A 15,852-nucleotide genomic window follows, 5' to 3' on the forward strand; every position below is an offset into this window, starting at 1 on the left:
CTGCAGTGAAAGAGTACCCATTGTGTGTTTAAGTGCAATAACTCTGTTTGCCCACAGTCGCACGTAATCATGAAATACCAGGCCTCCAGCCGTGCTTACAGCAGGCACCTTATTCATACTACAGATATTAACAGACATTTTAGATTTTTTGCTGGCAGAATATGTTCATATATGCAAAGTGTTATGCCGTACCTTTACTAACATCACTGAACAAAATGCAAACTGCATCCCATTGTCACTGGAATGTGCACATATTAATTGGGTCATTTAGAAGTGTGTAAATGTTGTTATACCAAGTGTCTTTGACTCTGTTGAAACTGCAGCTACTAGAACACAGAACAGCTGTTCAGTCTAACTTAATTTCACTTTGATCTGCAAACTAAAGCCATTTGAACGACTCCTTTGTCCAAATCTACCAGTGATGCCTCTGAAATCAGTAAAACTTCACTGTTGCAGGAGGCAAAGTGACGGTGATAATAATAATATTGAAAATGACTCTTTCCCATGCAAATTCAAATTACTGGAGTTCATCCTGTACCAGTAAGAGTGACAAAGGTGCAGGTTGTCCTGCGTTGAGTAAACACGTACCTCACAGTCTAATTCTCCACAGTGAGTGGAAAACCTGTAGTGAGGATTTACTGAGTGCAATGTTAGGAGAGAAATTCTACCTGAAAAGAGCTAATCTGTCAAAAGATGCTGTTATTTTTTTTTTTTTTTTTTTTTTCATTTTGCCCACTGAGGCAATTTTTCTTATTAAGCTTAAAAACATACAATAACATAATATATATTATAGCAGAAGTTAATAAAATGATCAGACCAATGAAGTTACAGTAGTTAAGGGTTCCTATTAGATTTGATGCTATGCACTGGGTCCAACATCGTAGAATGAATAACGTGCCTCTTCCTGTTCGCTAATAATTTCAAGTAAGGAGTATCCACATGTAAAGAGGGCAGACTTCATCAGCGGTACCACAGAGCTCTGTAACAGTGTCAAGAGTAGGGATGGGTATCGTTTAGGTTTTATCCGATACTGGTGCCAAATCGGTACTTTTGAAACGGTGCCGGTGCTCGAATGGTGCTTAAAGAATGGAGAACACAAAATTGGTCCAAAAACCTCTCATGTTCAGCTGTTTTTTATAAAAAGATAACAGCCTTTTCTGCAGCTATGGGGCATATATGGTATCACTCTTGGCTGGAAGCAGAGCTTAAACAATGGAAAAAACACAAACTTTGTCCAAAAACCTCTCATGTTCAGCTGTTTCCCTCTTTTTCTTTGGTCATTTTAGCCTTTTTGGCCAGGGTGAAGGGAGTATCTGCCATCAAACAAGAAGACAGCCGCATGTAACTACGACGCTGTTTGCTAGTTCACCTTACCTGCATTCATGTAATAACGTGGTTAGCCTACTCAACGTAAATTACACATGAACAACATTAAGCTACTCACGCAGAGAAGAACGGCTGCTGCTGCATCATCATCCGTCATCATTTCTGCTACACTGGCAGGGCTAGGGGCCAGGACTCTCCTCTTCGTGTTTTTGGGGATGTTGCTAACTCCGGGTCTGATAACAGGCACCACACCCACAGTAGATGCGCTCGGTGTGAGGTCTCGCAGCAAGCTATCAAATACGGCGCATTTCTCGGCTTTTAAAAAAAAAAAAACCTCTATGCGTCGCCAGCTGTTTCATCGGATTTGAGGTGTTACCTCCTTTGACAGTATCACAGTATCAGCTTGAAGCACTTGTTGCAGGCTGCTGAGTTTGCATATTTTGCTGTGAAGTACAGCCAGACTTTTGACCGCTTCGCCTTGGGCATTTTTAATCTGTAGCTCTGCTCTAAAAGAACGTACGTACCTGGCCCCGCCTACTATCCTCGGAAACGTAAAATGATTGGCTAGAATCTAAAGTGTATCACAGCTCAGGAAAAAAAAGCACCGAAATAAAGCACTGAAATGTGCGCTGCTTTTCGGTCTGGTTACTACCGTTTACGTCAGAACACCGGTACCCATCCCTAGTCAAGAGTGGGAAAGCTGCTGTTCAGGTGGGTTTCTCCTCTCCATCCTGCTCTTCTTCACCTCTGTCATCCTTAACGATCCCTTCATCAATACTCTCCAGCCTCAGTCTCTGGCCTTCCAGGTATCTGGGCCTCGGTGCGGCCCTCGCTGTGAGGAGTCCTGCTGACAGAGCTGAACTCTCCCCAAACAGGGTGAGCTTAGCATCGCTCTCTATGGCTTTCGCCAAGCAGGAGGCGAACATGTCGAGAGATTTGTGCACCTCTGCGTGGATCTGGACTGAGGATGTGTTTTCAGCTGGGGAAATCAACAGACATCAGTCAAAGCTTTGGTAAACACAAGCTACAGTAAACAATTCTCTTGCCTGGTCCCTTTTCTTTTCTTTTTTTGGTCATTTGTGTATCATGTGAAGTCTAAGGTATTTTCCCTGCTCTCTAATCTTCTGTAGAAGCGGGAAATGAATGACGGATACCTTTGGAATGCTCCACCTGGTCTTCAAAGGTGACTGAGCTCCTCCTTTTCCCGGACGGAGGCCCGTGGTGCTGCGCGAGGGAGGAGCCATCTGTGGAGAAGTTATCCAGCAGCATCACATCTGTGCCTGTGTAGGAAAATAAAGAGGATCATTGCAAGTTAACTGCAAGCAGAACTTAACAGAGATTGCAGGAAAGTTGCAGTAAAAGTCATCTTCATACCATATGGCCACAAATGTACACACAAAGGTGGATCACAAGACATTTGTTTGTGTTGAACATGACACCACTTGCCCTCCCTACAGGATCAGTTAAAAACATGAGCTGGAAAACAAAAAGGCTGCCCAACAAAGAGGTGTATGATGCAGTAAGGTTTGTAAGGCTTTCAAACTTCATCTTTACAGCTTTGTTCTCTTTTAATTTTAAACTTAACTGTAGAAAAAAATTGAGAAAAAAAAAAAGTGCTGCTTTTCTTTCTAGAAACGCATAAATTCTAAATCAAAGTTAGGCGATGCAGCATGTTTTTGGCATAATTGGACAAAAAGTTCTCAATAAGCCCTCAGTATGTTCTTAAATGAAAAGGTATTTATGTAGCATTTTTTTCTAGAGCGAAAGTATTCTGAAACAAACGACCAGGCGCTGAAGGGATTTCACCCATAGGAACATGCTTTCAATTCTATTTGAAGCCAAACAGCAGTGATTCACTGTGTTTCGGTCTGCTGCAGGAAAGAGCTCTTTTAACAAACTCCACGGTCTGGTAAGTTTCTGTAGGCTGATGACTGTGTGACAATGCTGTATGTTTATGAAGAATCTCAACTGCTCGATTAGCTGTCAAATGCTGCTGGAAAAATGTAAATATTCTTAACTTTCAGAATACCTTCAGTTTTTCTGTCATCTTAAAAACTTAAGCAGATTATGGTGGCCAATCAAACACTTTTGACATTTTGACCAACCTTATAAACAGTGCATTGGTCTTTGATCAGTAGTTGTTGATCAATGGTCATGAGAATTTACATATTAATGATCATGGAACAGACCTCCCAGCCCATTGTTCCTTCAGTGGTGCTAGTTTCAATCATTATGCAAATGTACTGTTTATAAGATTGGGGTAACCTGCAGTCAGCTGAGACTGAAGAAGTCACTTGGATGAGTGACGAAACCTTTCTCCCACTGAAAAATTCTACGTCCAGATGAACAGAATCAACCTTTTGAGGGATGTTTCATTTTATTCATGAGTCTGTAGGGATAAAATACACGATAATCCTACAATCATCAAACTGCCTCAGTCTCGGGGTTGGGGATCTGTAAAGTCTACATAGAAGAGATAATAATAAGGTACACATGACAAATTGTCATTTTTTTCAGATCCTCATCTGCATCCAGGGTCTACCCAACCTTTTGACCCTTTGGCAGGTGAAATAGGCTCCAGCACCCCTGGACTAATAGACATGCATGATAATATGCAGGGTTTTGTTTTTTGTTTTTTTTACTAAATTTAAATTTTTCATACACTTATAATTTTTCTGCAATGATTATTGAAGTTAGTCAACTCCCTATAAAAACGAATTGAAACAACAGTGTTGTGGATACAAAAGCTCACAACGCAGGCAAAAAAGAAAACAGAGGAGCTGCTGAAAGATCAGGTTCGGAAATGTATGAATTTTAATTAGATGCACTAATATCATGTCCTGTTTGTAAAAATAAATAAATAAATAAAAAAATGGACACAATGGTAAGACAGCTTGTGCTACATCTACACGTACATGGGTGTTTTGGTAAATATGGCTTTTCTGTGTATTTGCCTTTCGACCACTGAAAAACTCCTGCCAGGATGAAGTTTTTCCAAAATCTTAGTTTCTGCACTTAAATGTGGACATCAGACTGTGCACCGTTTTTATTAGTACATAGTACATTTCTTCACGCTTAGGGTTATATCGCCACCTGTTGCTTTGGCATGCTCTTGGCAGCACTTGAGGATTGCTTGGAGTTTTTGATATGAAGCAATTATTTCCCCCTTTCCGTGTGCAACTTACATGAGTCCTGAGTGAAACTGAAGCCAGTGTCTCCTGTGCTGCTTCCTGGGGCCAACAGCTGTCCTCCACCCGCGAGCATGGCAGTCAGGTGTGGGGACATCCCCAAGTCTGAAAACACAAATTCTCACTAGATCATCACATCCCGCAGGAATATAAATCTAAACCAGCCTTATGCATTTACTAAAGATAAAACCAGCAACATACACACACATCTGCATGACACAGAGAGCCCCAGCTATAGTCCCACCTGTGATTCTGTTGGAGATGCTGAAGAGGCGGGACGTCCTTTGGCGCGTGGCAAACGACTCTCTGTAGTACCGATCTCCAAAGCACATCCCCAGCAGCTCCTTCCTCACCGTTTTATTCCACAGGCCATAGATGAGTGGGTGGCACACCGCGCTGCAGAAAGACAGCCACGCTACCAGAGTCTCCACCCACTGAGACACGCTGCCCTGACCCCACAAGGCCTCAGTGCCCACCACCCCAACGTATGGCCCCCAGGTCATGAGGAAGGTGCCAATCACCACTAAGATGGTGACTAAAGCCTTGCACTGACTCCCTGCGTACACGAGGCTCCGCCGACTTCCATTAGAGGAAGTCGAGGTGCTCGAGTTCTTACGCCCGTTCCTCTGGGCTCCAGTGGAGTCGTCCTGGGCCACAACAACAGTCCCACAGTGAACTTTGCGGGCTTTCATGCGGGCTACGCGGAAAATGACACCGTAACACGCCAGCATAATGAAGAAGGGTGGGAGGATGCACCAGGTGACCCAGAAGGCCGTGTAGCTCGGCTCTCTGTGCCACGACGCCACGCACGTCCACTTGAAGCAGTCGAACTCAAAGGAGGACCAGCCGAACAGAGGAGGCAGGCAGCCTACCAACGAGTGAAACCACACGTAGGCGATGACGACAACCGCCCGGTTGCCTGTGATCTTCATGGGGTAGATCATCGGGTAGAGCACGGCGTAGTACCTGTTGTGAGGAGACATGAGCACGATGAAGAAATCTGCACAACAGGAACTCAACACCGTCCTCCAGGGAGACTTTTGATCAGACTAGCACACAGGCTGCTGAGATTGGAGTCAGTGATACAAAAGCTAAAAGCTGCACTTTTCTCTCTCCCCGACAATCCTGTGAAATGTTTTCCTAAAAGCTGCAAACAGAAGAGAACAGACGGGCTTGGCAGAAGAACAAAAACAGGCTCTGTAATCTAAAATTCCCAAAGGATGCTGAGGATAATTAGGTGAGCAGTGAGAACAGCAGGAACTGTGCGCTACACAGAAAATTTACAGTAGCTCTCGGTAGCTCTGCGACACCCAACAGAATTAAAACAGTATTCAACTGCAGCGGTTTAAAAGTAGCTCCAGAAAATCTGAAAGGCAGTGCATGTGGATAAGAAGTTATTATAAGTGCTGAAACTTTAGTGTTAATCTCAAAAGTCATTCAATTGTTGATTATTGGTCTGAACATCAGATTAATCATTTCAGGCGTTTTCTAGCATTTAGGAAAACAACAGAACAGCTGGTAACAATTTCCTCGAGTCCCAAAGGTGTCTCCTAATTGCATGGTTTTCTGAACAAATAAGCCACAACCCAAAGAATTTAAATTTGCAATCAAACAAAACATGGATACATAGAGAAAACCTCACAGCCGGGGAATGTTTGATGGACAAATAATGGGGCTGGAAGGACATTTTCTGAGATGGTATCGTATGTTACTGTATATTTTTTGATTACCAAAATTAATTAACAATTCTCCCCTTCTTACAAGCAAAGCAAAATAAACTGAACTTTGTGTCTGAATAACCATTTGAGTTTGTTATTACACAAAGTACTTGCACAAAATATTGGCAAAATACGATCGAGTCTAAAAACTGGAACCAGAAAATGAAAACTAGGAAACCCCAAATATCAAAGATGTTTTTTTGTTGTTGGAATAAATAAAGTGCCTTAAAATATCTATAACTTTTTGTCTATAAATTTTGTGCAATATGTTTACTGGCTTTATTCCATGTATTTGTTTAAGCAGGCATTTAAAGTTCAAGCATTTAAGCCCATGCTCATCACCTGATCAGAGAAATCTACAGGAAAATACCACAAATTAAGTCTGTGGTTAACCTCTCTTATTTACAAGAGTGTGACGTTAGAGGGAAATGCACCAAGAGCATTTTTTAAAACTTTATTCAGCATAACATTCATCTGAGCTTGAAGTGGAAAATTGCTAACCTTCAGTTTCCTATGCTTACTGTAACTTTACTGTCTTGGTTACGTTCAGCTTCAGGACTTAAAGCAACACTAAATTTCATGCTCTAGTCCATTTGATGCCAGAATCTCCCAACATCTGGGATAAATTAATAATATAGCGATGCATTAATCAGCTAAATCTTTCTCAGAAATTAGCAGAGACCAAAAATGGGCTACAGGTTCTCCGCTGGAGGGAACCATATGTCCTAATGTCAGTGTAAGGGCTCACTTTTTAAAAGAATTCAAGTTAAATGCTTAGATTGATTATAGGGCTACAATATAATACAGTATAATCTGGCACTAACCTGTCGATAGCGATAGCTCCAAGGGTAAGCATGCTGGCAGAGCTGATGAGGAGATAGAGCAGGGCGGTGAAGTTGCACCACACCACCCCAAACATCCACTCTCTCTTTGCTGAGCTCACAGCTACAAACGGTAGCACCAGCACGGACAGCAGCAGGTTGGATAGAGTCAGGCTGAACACAAACTTGTTGCTGGGTGTGAGCAGATAAGGCCTGCGATAAAGGGTTGCCACAATCAGAAAGTTCCCGAGGCAGGCGAGCAGCGTGATGGTCACAATGGAGACTGACTCCAGGGCAGCCAGACCCTCGCCATTCCCCACTGTGGTACAGTTCCTGCTCGTGTTCATGGTGAGAAGCTGGGCCACCGGACTGGTGAAGGAATGGTGGGGGACTGCTGAGGAGAAGGCATTATTAGACAAAATAAATTGCCAAACTAAGACAAAGAAAAAAACAAAACAATATCATGAATTACAGCGAAAAACAACCCTTCAACCCTCAATCTACATTCATGCAGCTGGAACTCAACTCATGGATTTTACTATTTTCTGCAGCACAAAAACTAATAGCAAAGACCAGGGACCTGTACTATGAAGCAAGTTTGATAACATACGCAGGATATTGTTATCTGGCTTTAGTTAGCCCAACAACAGGATTCGGGCTTAGGGTAACATGAAGTAGTCAATCCAGGATTTATCAAATCTAAAGCGTTGGAAGCATCTGAGCAATCAAAAACATGCACAGGTCATTTTCAGAGGTTAAACACATAATACAGCTGCTGCAGACAAACTATCAATAGTGTTTAACGCTCTGTGAGAAAAGAATAAACGCAAAAAAACGAATTCAAACTAATCTACAGCCAAGTTCAATCCCCAAACAGATGCCCTGGTTTGACATCAAATATTTATGCTTATAGAGCAAAAACAACAACAACAAGTTGCAGAATTGTTTACAGCCAACAGAGAAAACTAACATTACAGAATAAAGATGCATCTAAGACTAAATATTAATTACAGATGGTCTTTAGAGAAAGATAAAGACCTCAGATCTTCCTACTACCTACTAGCACCCTTTGTGCTAGTAGGTAGTAGATATCACTCCTCTTGGCGTGATATATTCCAGAGAACTAACTGGACAGGACGTGGTTGAGGTCTAATCTTGATCATAACCTCATCTAGAACAGGTTAGGACTGCAGCTCATCCACGGGGATATACCGCAGTAAGAAGTGAACTGCCTTCACAGTCGAGGCTAAACTCTGGAGTTACCTGGATTTGCCCAAATTTTGCTCCATGGTACAAATTTTACATATTTATAAAATATGTATGCTACATATGAATACTAAATAGTGACGGCTTTAAGTAAAGTGGTACACACACGTTTCACATTAAGGTTCAAAGTACAAAAGTAAATGTTTACAGGTGAAAAAGAATGTCAGAAATAAAACTAACAAACACTGGTTACTGTACCACCTCCCACCATACGTGTTTATGTACTAGCAATATAACTCTACTAATGTATAACAATGACTCCAGCAACAATTTACTGCAGTTTTAAAAAACTATAGAGGATTTGAACACTAGATTTCACCACGTTAAAAGACTGTTTACAGCCAGGGTAAACTTTTCACTATTAAACAGTCTTCGGTCACAGTTAAAGCCTTTCACTAGTGGAAAGCATTATCTTTGCACATTATTTCGCATCGGAAAAGCGTAATTGTTGTTAAAGCTCACTATTTTGTTTCCCTGTTAGTGTTAACCTTTTGATTTAGCGTGAATATGGAAGTAAAAAAAATACAAAATAAAACTGCATCTTGCACATGTGAAGAAGGTGCAGCACGGTGAGTTAGCGGTAACGCTAACATTAGCTAAAACTACCGTTAGTTAGCCAAAACTTTCCCCCATTGTCCCCTCTGAAACTCGGCTCTTTTTTTTTTGACCTGCTTAGGCTCAGCGCTGCGGCTCCACATTTTCACTCTCGACGGGGATAAAACGTCCATCTTACTCCTCTGTTTCCACACCACAGCCCCAGAAGAGAGAGCCGAGCCAGGGAAATCCCTGAAAGCCAGTCGACATTGTTCACTTTGGTAATGTCTCTCTCCTCCGCCGACTCACAAACGGCCAGCTGCGGCTGCAATGGCGTCCTCCTCCCCATCCACCTCCCACCAAAGCTTCGACTCCCTCCCCGAGCAGTCTCCTTCCGTACGTGGGTGGTCGCTTAAGAGCATTGTCTTGCTTTCATATTGCCATTGAACCAGCTTACGTTATTTAATTTAACCGTGTGGAGTTTGTTGTGATCAAATCCTTATGACAAGTGCAGAACAACGATGAAAGTATAGTGTATTCTTTCGCGGATGCCACACGCACCGTGTGCGTTTATAGTAGTGTTTACAAAGCCATGTGAATGTGTGCGTGAGTGTTTACTTGATGACAGGCCGGCTTGTTTATGAATGAATTACTGAGCTGCATCGTTTTATCCAGCTGGACCACCCACGTAGATCATAGCTTCCCGCACTAAAACGTCACCTCCGCTTATCCAATGAAAAAACTCTGAAGGCTTCACGGCTCCATCCCATAGGGGGCGCACTCAGCCAATAGCACATAACATGTTTAGTTCTGCAAGTGTAGTATATAAAGCGGTGTCATAGTGTGATTTTGTGAGTGCAGGCTTTCAGCTTAAACTTACAGGGTTTTATGATAAAATATTGTGCATTTTTATACACTTCCCCATTTTCAGAGGCTTAAAAGTAATTGAACAATTGACTGAAGTGGCTTCAAGTGAGGCCCTTGGTCACAAAATACATTTTATTAAACAGTATCTCTGTATCATTGGTGTATTGCAAATTCCAGATATGCACTAAACATTTACAAAATCAGTGGGGGTATTTTATTTATGGATTAACCTCTAGTTCTTCATCGTCACTTAAGTTTTAAGGCAGCTGTGGTGACACATCACACAAGAGTGAAATAAGAACTGTGAGCAATAAGCGAGTCCTGGGAATTCCTGGGTTCTCTGCACTTTGACACACAGACCTACTACACATAAACAGAAGCACACCACAGCCCCACGCTCCCACATGGCAGCTCTATCCTGAAGTTACAATATGACAGCATTGCAAAAGTCTTCTTTGAAGTCATCCCATGCCACAGAAAAGCTTAGTCCCTCTTAATAACTGATGTTAAAACTTCAGCATGGGGATCTGTGGCGTGTAGTCGGTCAGAAGAGAAACAATGAGGCCCTGAAAGACAGAAGACAGTTGTGATGGTCAGTTGAAAGAAAATTAAACTGGAGTTAAAAGGGGATTAAAACAAACTCAAACAGCACATTGTGCGTTAACATTTCAGCCCACCATGATGGTCCATTTTCTATTCTCTGCCTCCGAAAAAACGAGAGAACGGGATGAGTAGAACACCTGATCATCCACCTCCTCCATTTTCCGAGGGAGACAGTGCAGGAAGGTCCAGTCTGACTTGGCCACACTTCCTGTCTGTAACAGAAGGGCATCAAACCACGGGTAAGTGTTATCGTCCATGGAGTGTAAGGATTTTCAGGGATGTGACTTAGACTTTCCTTCCCTTCCTTGAACTTGTTTTCTTAATATGAAAGTATCTAACTGTGTATACTACAGAATTATTAGGCAAATGAGTATTTTGTCCACATCATCCTCTTCATGCATGTTGTCTTACTCCAAGCTGTATAGGCTCGAAAGCCTATTACCAATTAAGCATATTAGGTGATGTGCATCTCTGTAATGAGAAGGGGTGTGGTCTAATGACATCAACACCCTATATCAGGTGTGCATAATTATTAGGCAACGTCCTTTCCTTTGGTAAAATGGGTCAAAAGAAGGACTTGACAGGCTCAGAAAAGTCAAATAGTGAGATATCTTGCAGAGGGATGCAGCAGTCTCAAAATTGCAAAGCTTCTGAAGCGTGATCATCGAACAATCAAGCGTTTCATTCAAAATAGTCAACAGGGTCGCAAGAAGCGTGTGGAAAAACCAAGGCGCACAATAACTGCCCATGAACTGAGAAAAGTCAAGCGTGCAGCTGCCAAGATGCCACTTGCCACCAGTTTGGCCATATTTCAGAGCTGCAACATCACTGGAGTGCCCAAAAGCACAAGGTGTGCAATACTCAGAGACATGGCCAAGGTAAGAAAGGCTGAAAGACGACCACCACTGAACAAGACACACAAGCTGAAACGTCAAGACTGGGCCAAGAAATATCTCAAGACTGGTTTTTCTAAGGTTTTATGGACTGATGAAATGAGAGTGAGTCTTGATGGGCCAGATGGATGGGCCCGTGGCTGGATTGGTCAAGGGCAGAGAGCTCCAGTCCGACTCAGACGCCAGCAAGGTGGAGGTGGAGTACTGGTTTGGGCTGGTATCATCAAAGATGAGCTTGTGGGGCCTTTTCGGGTTGAGGATGGAGTCAAGCTCAACTCCCAGTCCTACTGCCAGTTTCTGGAAGACACCTTCTTCAAGCAGTGGTACAGGAAGAAGTCTGCATCCTTCAAGAAAAACATGATTTTCATGCAGGACAATGCTCCATCACACGCGTCCAAGTACTCCACAGCGTGGCTGGCAAGAAAGGGTATAAAAGAAGAAAAACTAATGACATGGCCACCTTGTTCACCTGATCTGAACCCCATTGAGAACCTGTGGTCCATCATCAAATGTGAGATTTACAAGGAGGGAAAACAGTACACCTCTCTGAACAGTGTCTGGGAGGCTGTGGTTGCTGCTGCACGCAATGTTGATGGTGAACAGATCAAAACACTGACAGAATCCATGGATGGCAGGCTTTTGCAAAGAAAGGTGGCTATATTGGTCGCTGATTTGTTTTTGTTTTGTTTTTGAATGTCAGAAATGTATATTTGTGAATGTGGAGATGTTATATTGGTTTCACTGGTAAAAATCAATAATTGAAATGGGTATATATTTGTTTTTTGTTAAGTTGCCTAATAATTATGCACAGTAATAGTCACCTGCACACACAGATATCCCCCTAAAATAGCTAAAACTAAAAACAAACTAAAAACTACTTCCAAAAACATTCAGCTTTGATATTAATGAGTTTTTTGGGTTCATTGAGAACATGGTTGTTGTTCAATAATAAAATTATTCCTCAAAAATACAACTTGCCTAATAATTCTGCACTCCCTGTATACGCAGAAAAACTAAACTAAAACCATTTAAAACCAGTTTCAATAGGTGGTGACATGATGCATAAAAACAAAACTTTCTCAAAAACCATTTTTATACAGTTTTCTTGTCTTTATCTAAAAAAACAACAACAATACTTTTCCGTGATTTGTTATATATTCATGTATCATTAATACACATATACACACCCAAACATATAGCAAATAAATGATTTTTATCTGAAAAATATTAGTGTTTAAAAACAGGTAAAAAGGTGAGAGTAACTACTTGGCTGAAAGTAATGTCCTTCTTTACCTGCATAGAAATCTGGTATCCATGGAAGTCTTTTAGCCTCTTTTTCTTCTCCTCTTCCTGTCCCATACTGACCCAGGTGTCAGTGACCAAGACATTGCTGTCACGGGCAGCCTCCATGGGGTCAGAGGTCAGAATCAACTGAGTACCATGCTGAGACAGAATATAATATTATTTATTAACATTAACCTTGGCAGAATACTTGAAACTAGAAGACATTAATGGCAGGTTTTAGAGGACCTCACCTGTTTGGCGAGCCTGTGTGCCTCTTCAGTAACGCCCTTGTCTGGCTCGTACCCCTGAACACAAAGATATGACTTTATCTTACTGACACAAGAAGTGCGCAGATAAGAAGCTCAAGGCTGACTGCCTGCCTTTAACCTCAAACTACACAAAAACACATAAGATACAAAGACCAGAGTAACAAAGAGATCACATGCATCCAATAGCGCAATAAGAAACCAACCTTCGGTGTAGCAACCTTAAGATGAACTCCGAGTTTGGCTGCAGTCATCATGAAGGAGTGGAGAACATTGTTGCCATCTCCAATCCAGCTCACCGTTAGACCATTAAGGGATCCGTAATGCTCCTGGATTTAAAGAAAACAGGTACTGCATGGTTATCAACTAGTGCATTAAAATTGCAGAATACCACAGTGTAAGAGTACCTGTAAGGTGAGGAAGTCAGCCAGAATCTGGATTGGGTGATACAGATCTGACAGTCCGTTAATGATGGGGATTGAAGCCTCCCTATCTAGCTCCTCCAGCGTCGAGTGCTTGTATACACGAGCCAAGACAACATCACAGAATCCAGAGAGGACCCTGTTGTGAAAGATCAGACATGCACAAGGACTTTGTGGTTTATATACTGAGCCAGGAGGGAAATCTTGTTGAGAAAAACTGCGTTTCTTCTTCAGCAATTACATACAACAATGAAAATCATGAGGAGACTGCTATAGAAAAGGTTAAAGCCTGCAGCTGCTTTTATTTCCCTGAGATAAACCAACAGCTCACCTGGCTGTATCTGTGCAGCTCTCATTCACTCCCAGGTGGATGTCCTGTGAGGTAAGGAAGCAGGGGTGTCCACCCAGCAGAGAAAATCCTGGAGTTACAAGATTAAGGTACTTTTAGTTTCCCTAAAAGTCAACTAGTGCTTTAAAAAGTGTACTTAAAGTAAATGTGCAGGCAGGAATATATAGAGGAGTGCACACTAAGGGGAGTGTGGGGGTGGTGGAGAGGGGAAATGAGGAGTGCTGATCAGTGTTTTGGTGGGGGTTTGTACTGAAAGTCACCTTTCAGCAGTTCTTTTGTGACTACATTAACAATGACTGCACTGAATGGCATTAGCCGGGCTCCTGCACAAGGATAGTTTTTTAATTTATGTAATTATTGGCTTAATGACCTTCCATGCAGTAAGATACCACTGTTAAAACCATTGTACTTTTAATCCCTATAGGTAAAGCTACATTAGCATGTTTTCATCAGTGAAATAAAGCAAGCATTCATTCATACATGTCATCTATGTAAACAAAGACTGACTTTGGCCTGATGTGACAAGACCATATTACTCACTGTAGGGTGTAACTGTATGGATCTATGCCAATATTAAATCAAGAATGATTCAGTTAATACATATAATAATAAAAAAGCTGACTAAGAAATAAAAAGCTACAAAGCAAATATTGGGATGTATAATTGAAACAGTAATTATGGAAAAACTTCAACTTTCTGCCTCTGAAAAAATAAAACAAATAAAAATTTTGGGTTATTATCAAAAGATTGTGTAACTTATTAATTTCGCATCTTGACATAGTTAACTAAAAACGTCTAAATTGAACGAAATAACTTGAAATTTTTAAATTAAGGTTAAGAAAATTCCAAGTTTCGTTACGGTCGTCATGAAGGTGTGCAGTTATGGATAACAACAATGTTTTTGTGTGTGTTTTGTTGTTGTTTTTCCAATGGGAGAAAGCATCCATTATATGCATAAAGAAACACACAGCAAATTTCAGAATCACTTTCATTGCTCAATTTATACACAATAACAACCTAAATTTGTGACTTACAGAAAAAAATGTTGTTTTTTTCAGTGGTGGAAGCAAGTTTCCATTAATTTAACATAATATTAAATAAAAAAGAATGACTTAGGAAAAAAAAAAACCCTGAAATATATGAGTAACCAAACACATGAAAAATATAAAGATACACAAGCAAAACAAAATGAAGACTGAATCTGATTGAGATGCTGTGGCGTGACCGTATAAAGGCGGCTCATGCTCAAAAACCCTCTAATGTGGCAGAATTACAACAATTCTGCAAAGATCAGCGGCTGAAATTCCTCCACGGTGCAGTGAAAGACTCATTGCCAGTTATCGCAAACACCTAATTTAAGTTGTTGCTACTAAAAGTGGCCCAACCAGTTATTAGGTTTTATTGGGCAATAATTTTTCATACAGGGTCATGTAGGTTTGGATTTTTTCCTCTTAACAAACACCTTTATTTAGAAATTGCATTTTGCGTTTACTTGCGTTATCTTTGTCTAATATTTAAATTTGTTTGATGAGCTGAAAATTTTAAATGTGACAAACAAAAAAATAGGAAATCAGAATAGGGGGACAAAAGCCTTTCCACACCACTACATATAGCAATGAAATATCTTGCCTCTGTCAAATCCCATACCCCGAGCCACGTCATGCATATGCTTGCATAGAAAAACTGACACCTGTTTCTGTGGACATTCTTGTTCTGGTGCTCCTCTTCTCAAATATCATTGCAATCGACTTTCCTTGTAGAAGAGGCAAATACTGAAATAGAAATGACTCTTAATTACACATCCAGAGACCACAGAGTACACCAACTATAAGTACTGAAGTTTTGCAATTAAAGTTAAATACCTGTTTTTCGTGCTTGATCCGATGCTTGAGGTCTCCGGAGACCCACAGCAGCTTCTTGATTTCATCTGAGCTGAAATCCTTCAGAGTCAGACAGCTGCGACCTTTTAAATTCACCGAGCCGAGGCAGGCGGCTCCGGCGCTGGAAAAGCAACAAATATATTTTATCTTTTATCACCCGCACCCTACTTTCACAGCTCTTCTTCCACATTCGGATTTATCTTACCCAAACGCTCGTGCTGAACAGCTGTGCAGAGATTGGAAATATCTGGAAAGCGGGCTTTTTGCAGCAGACAGCCTCAGAGGCATGGTGGCTCACGGTAAGTGCAGCGGGAGCGCAATGCTATGTGGATATTTCATCAGAGAGGAACAACTTCTGTATGCCTCCTGTGTTTCAGGTGTCCTGCCAAAAGTAGTTACCCCCGGCAAAAACTGTTTCCCAATCTACGAGAGCGC

At 41.4% G+C, this 15,852-nt stretch overlaps 2 protein-coding genes across 3 annotated transcripts; both read right to left on the minus strand.

The window, feature by feature from the left end:
• Positions 1-755: 755 nt before the first annotated feature.
• On the minus strand, positions 756-9,461 carry gpr161b (G protein-coupled receptor 161b). Of its 2 annotated transcripts, none has more exons than XM_076874848.1 (6): positions 8,988-9,461; positions 7,057-7,447; positions 4,759-5,480; positions 4,512-4,619; positions 2,481-2,606; positions 756-2,305 (listed from the first exon to the last, which is right to left on the minus strand). In XM_076874848.1, the coding sequence occupies exons 2-6, from the start codon at positions 7,398-7,400 to the stop codon at positions 2,034-2,036; spliced, it is 1,572 nt and encodes a 523-aa protein (XP_076730963.1). In that variant the 5' UTR covers positions 7,401-7,447; positions 8,988-9,461; the 3' UTR covers positions 756-2,033. The 2 variants fall into 2 exon arrangements, with proteins under 2 accessions (XP_076730963.1, XP_024661325.1); XM_024805557.2 differs by having other exon boundaries at positions 7,057-7,444; positions 8,988-9,460.
• A 369-nt stretch (positions 9,462-9,830) lies between these two features.
• Positions 9,831-15,844, minus strand: otc (ornithine transcarbamylase). The gene is made up of 10 exons (XM_004551325.6): positions 15,623-15,844; positions 15,400-15,538; positions 15,228-15,309; positions 13,520-13,607; positions 13,174-13,327; positions 12,973-13,095; positions 12,752-12,805; positions 12,510-12,659; positions 10,398-10,535; positions 9,831-10,286 (listed from the first exon to the last, which is right to left on the minus strand). Exons 1-10 carry the CDS (start codon positions 15,703-15,705, stop codon positions 10,227-10,229), a joined length of 1,071 nt encoding a protein of 356 aa, XP_004551382.1. The 5' UTR covers positions 15,706-15,844; the 3' UTR covers positions 9,831-10,226.
• Positions 15,845-15,852: the final 8 nt, after the last annotated feature.

The sequence above is a fragment of the Maylandia zebra genome, linkage group LG16 (assembly GCF_041146795.1).
Source record: "Maylandia zebra isolate NMK-2024a linkage group LG16, Mzebra_GT3a, whole genome shotgun sequence".
Taxonomy (NCBI): Eukaryota; Metazoa; Chordata; class Actinopteri; order Cichliformes; family Cichlidae; genus Maylandia; species Maylandia zebra.

Coding starts and splice junctions, on each gene's coding strand:
- otc (XM_004551325.6), bottom strand. CDS start 15,705: ATGCCTCTGAGGCTGTCTGCTGCAAAAAGCCCGCTTTCCAGATATTTC. Junction 13,328..13,519: donor AGCTGCACAGATACAGCCAG/GTGAGCTGTTGG, acceptor CTTTCACAACAG/GGTCCTCTCTGGATTCTGTG. Junction 12,806..12,972: donor TTAAGGTTGCTACACCGAAG/GTTGGTTTCTTA, acceptor CTTTGTGTTCAG/GGGTACGAGCCAGACAAGGG.
- gpr161b (XM_076874848.1), bottom strand. CDS start 7,400: ATGAACACGAGCAGGAACTGTACCACAGTGGGGAATGGCGAGGGTCTG. Junction 5,481..7,056: donor GGAGCTATCGCTATCGACAG/GTTAGTGCCAGA, acceptor TCCTCACAACAG/GTACTACGCCGTGCTCTACC. Junction 4,620..4,758: donor CATCTCCAACAGAATCACAG/GTGGGACTATAG, acceptor TTGTGTTTTCAG/ACTTGGGGATGTCCCCACAC.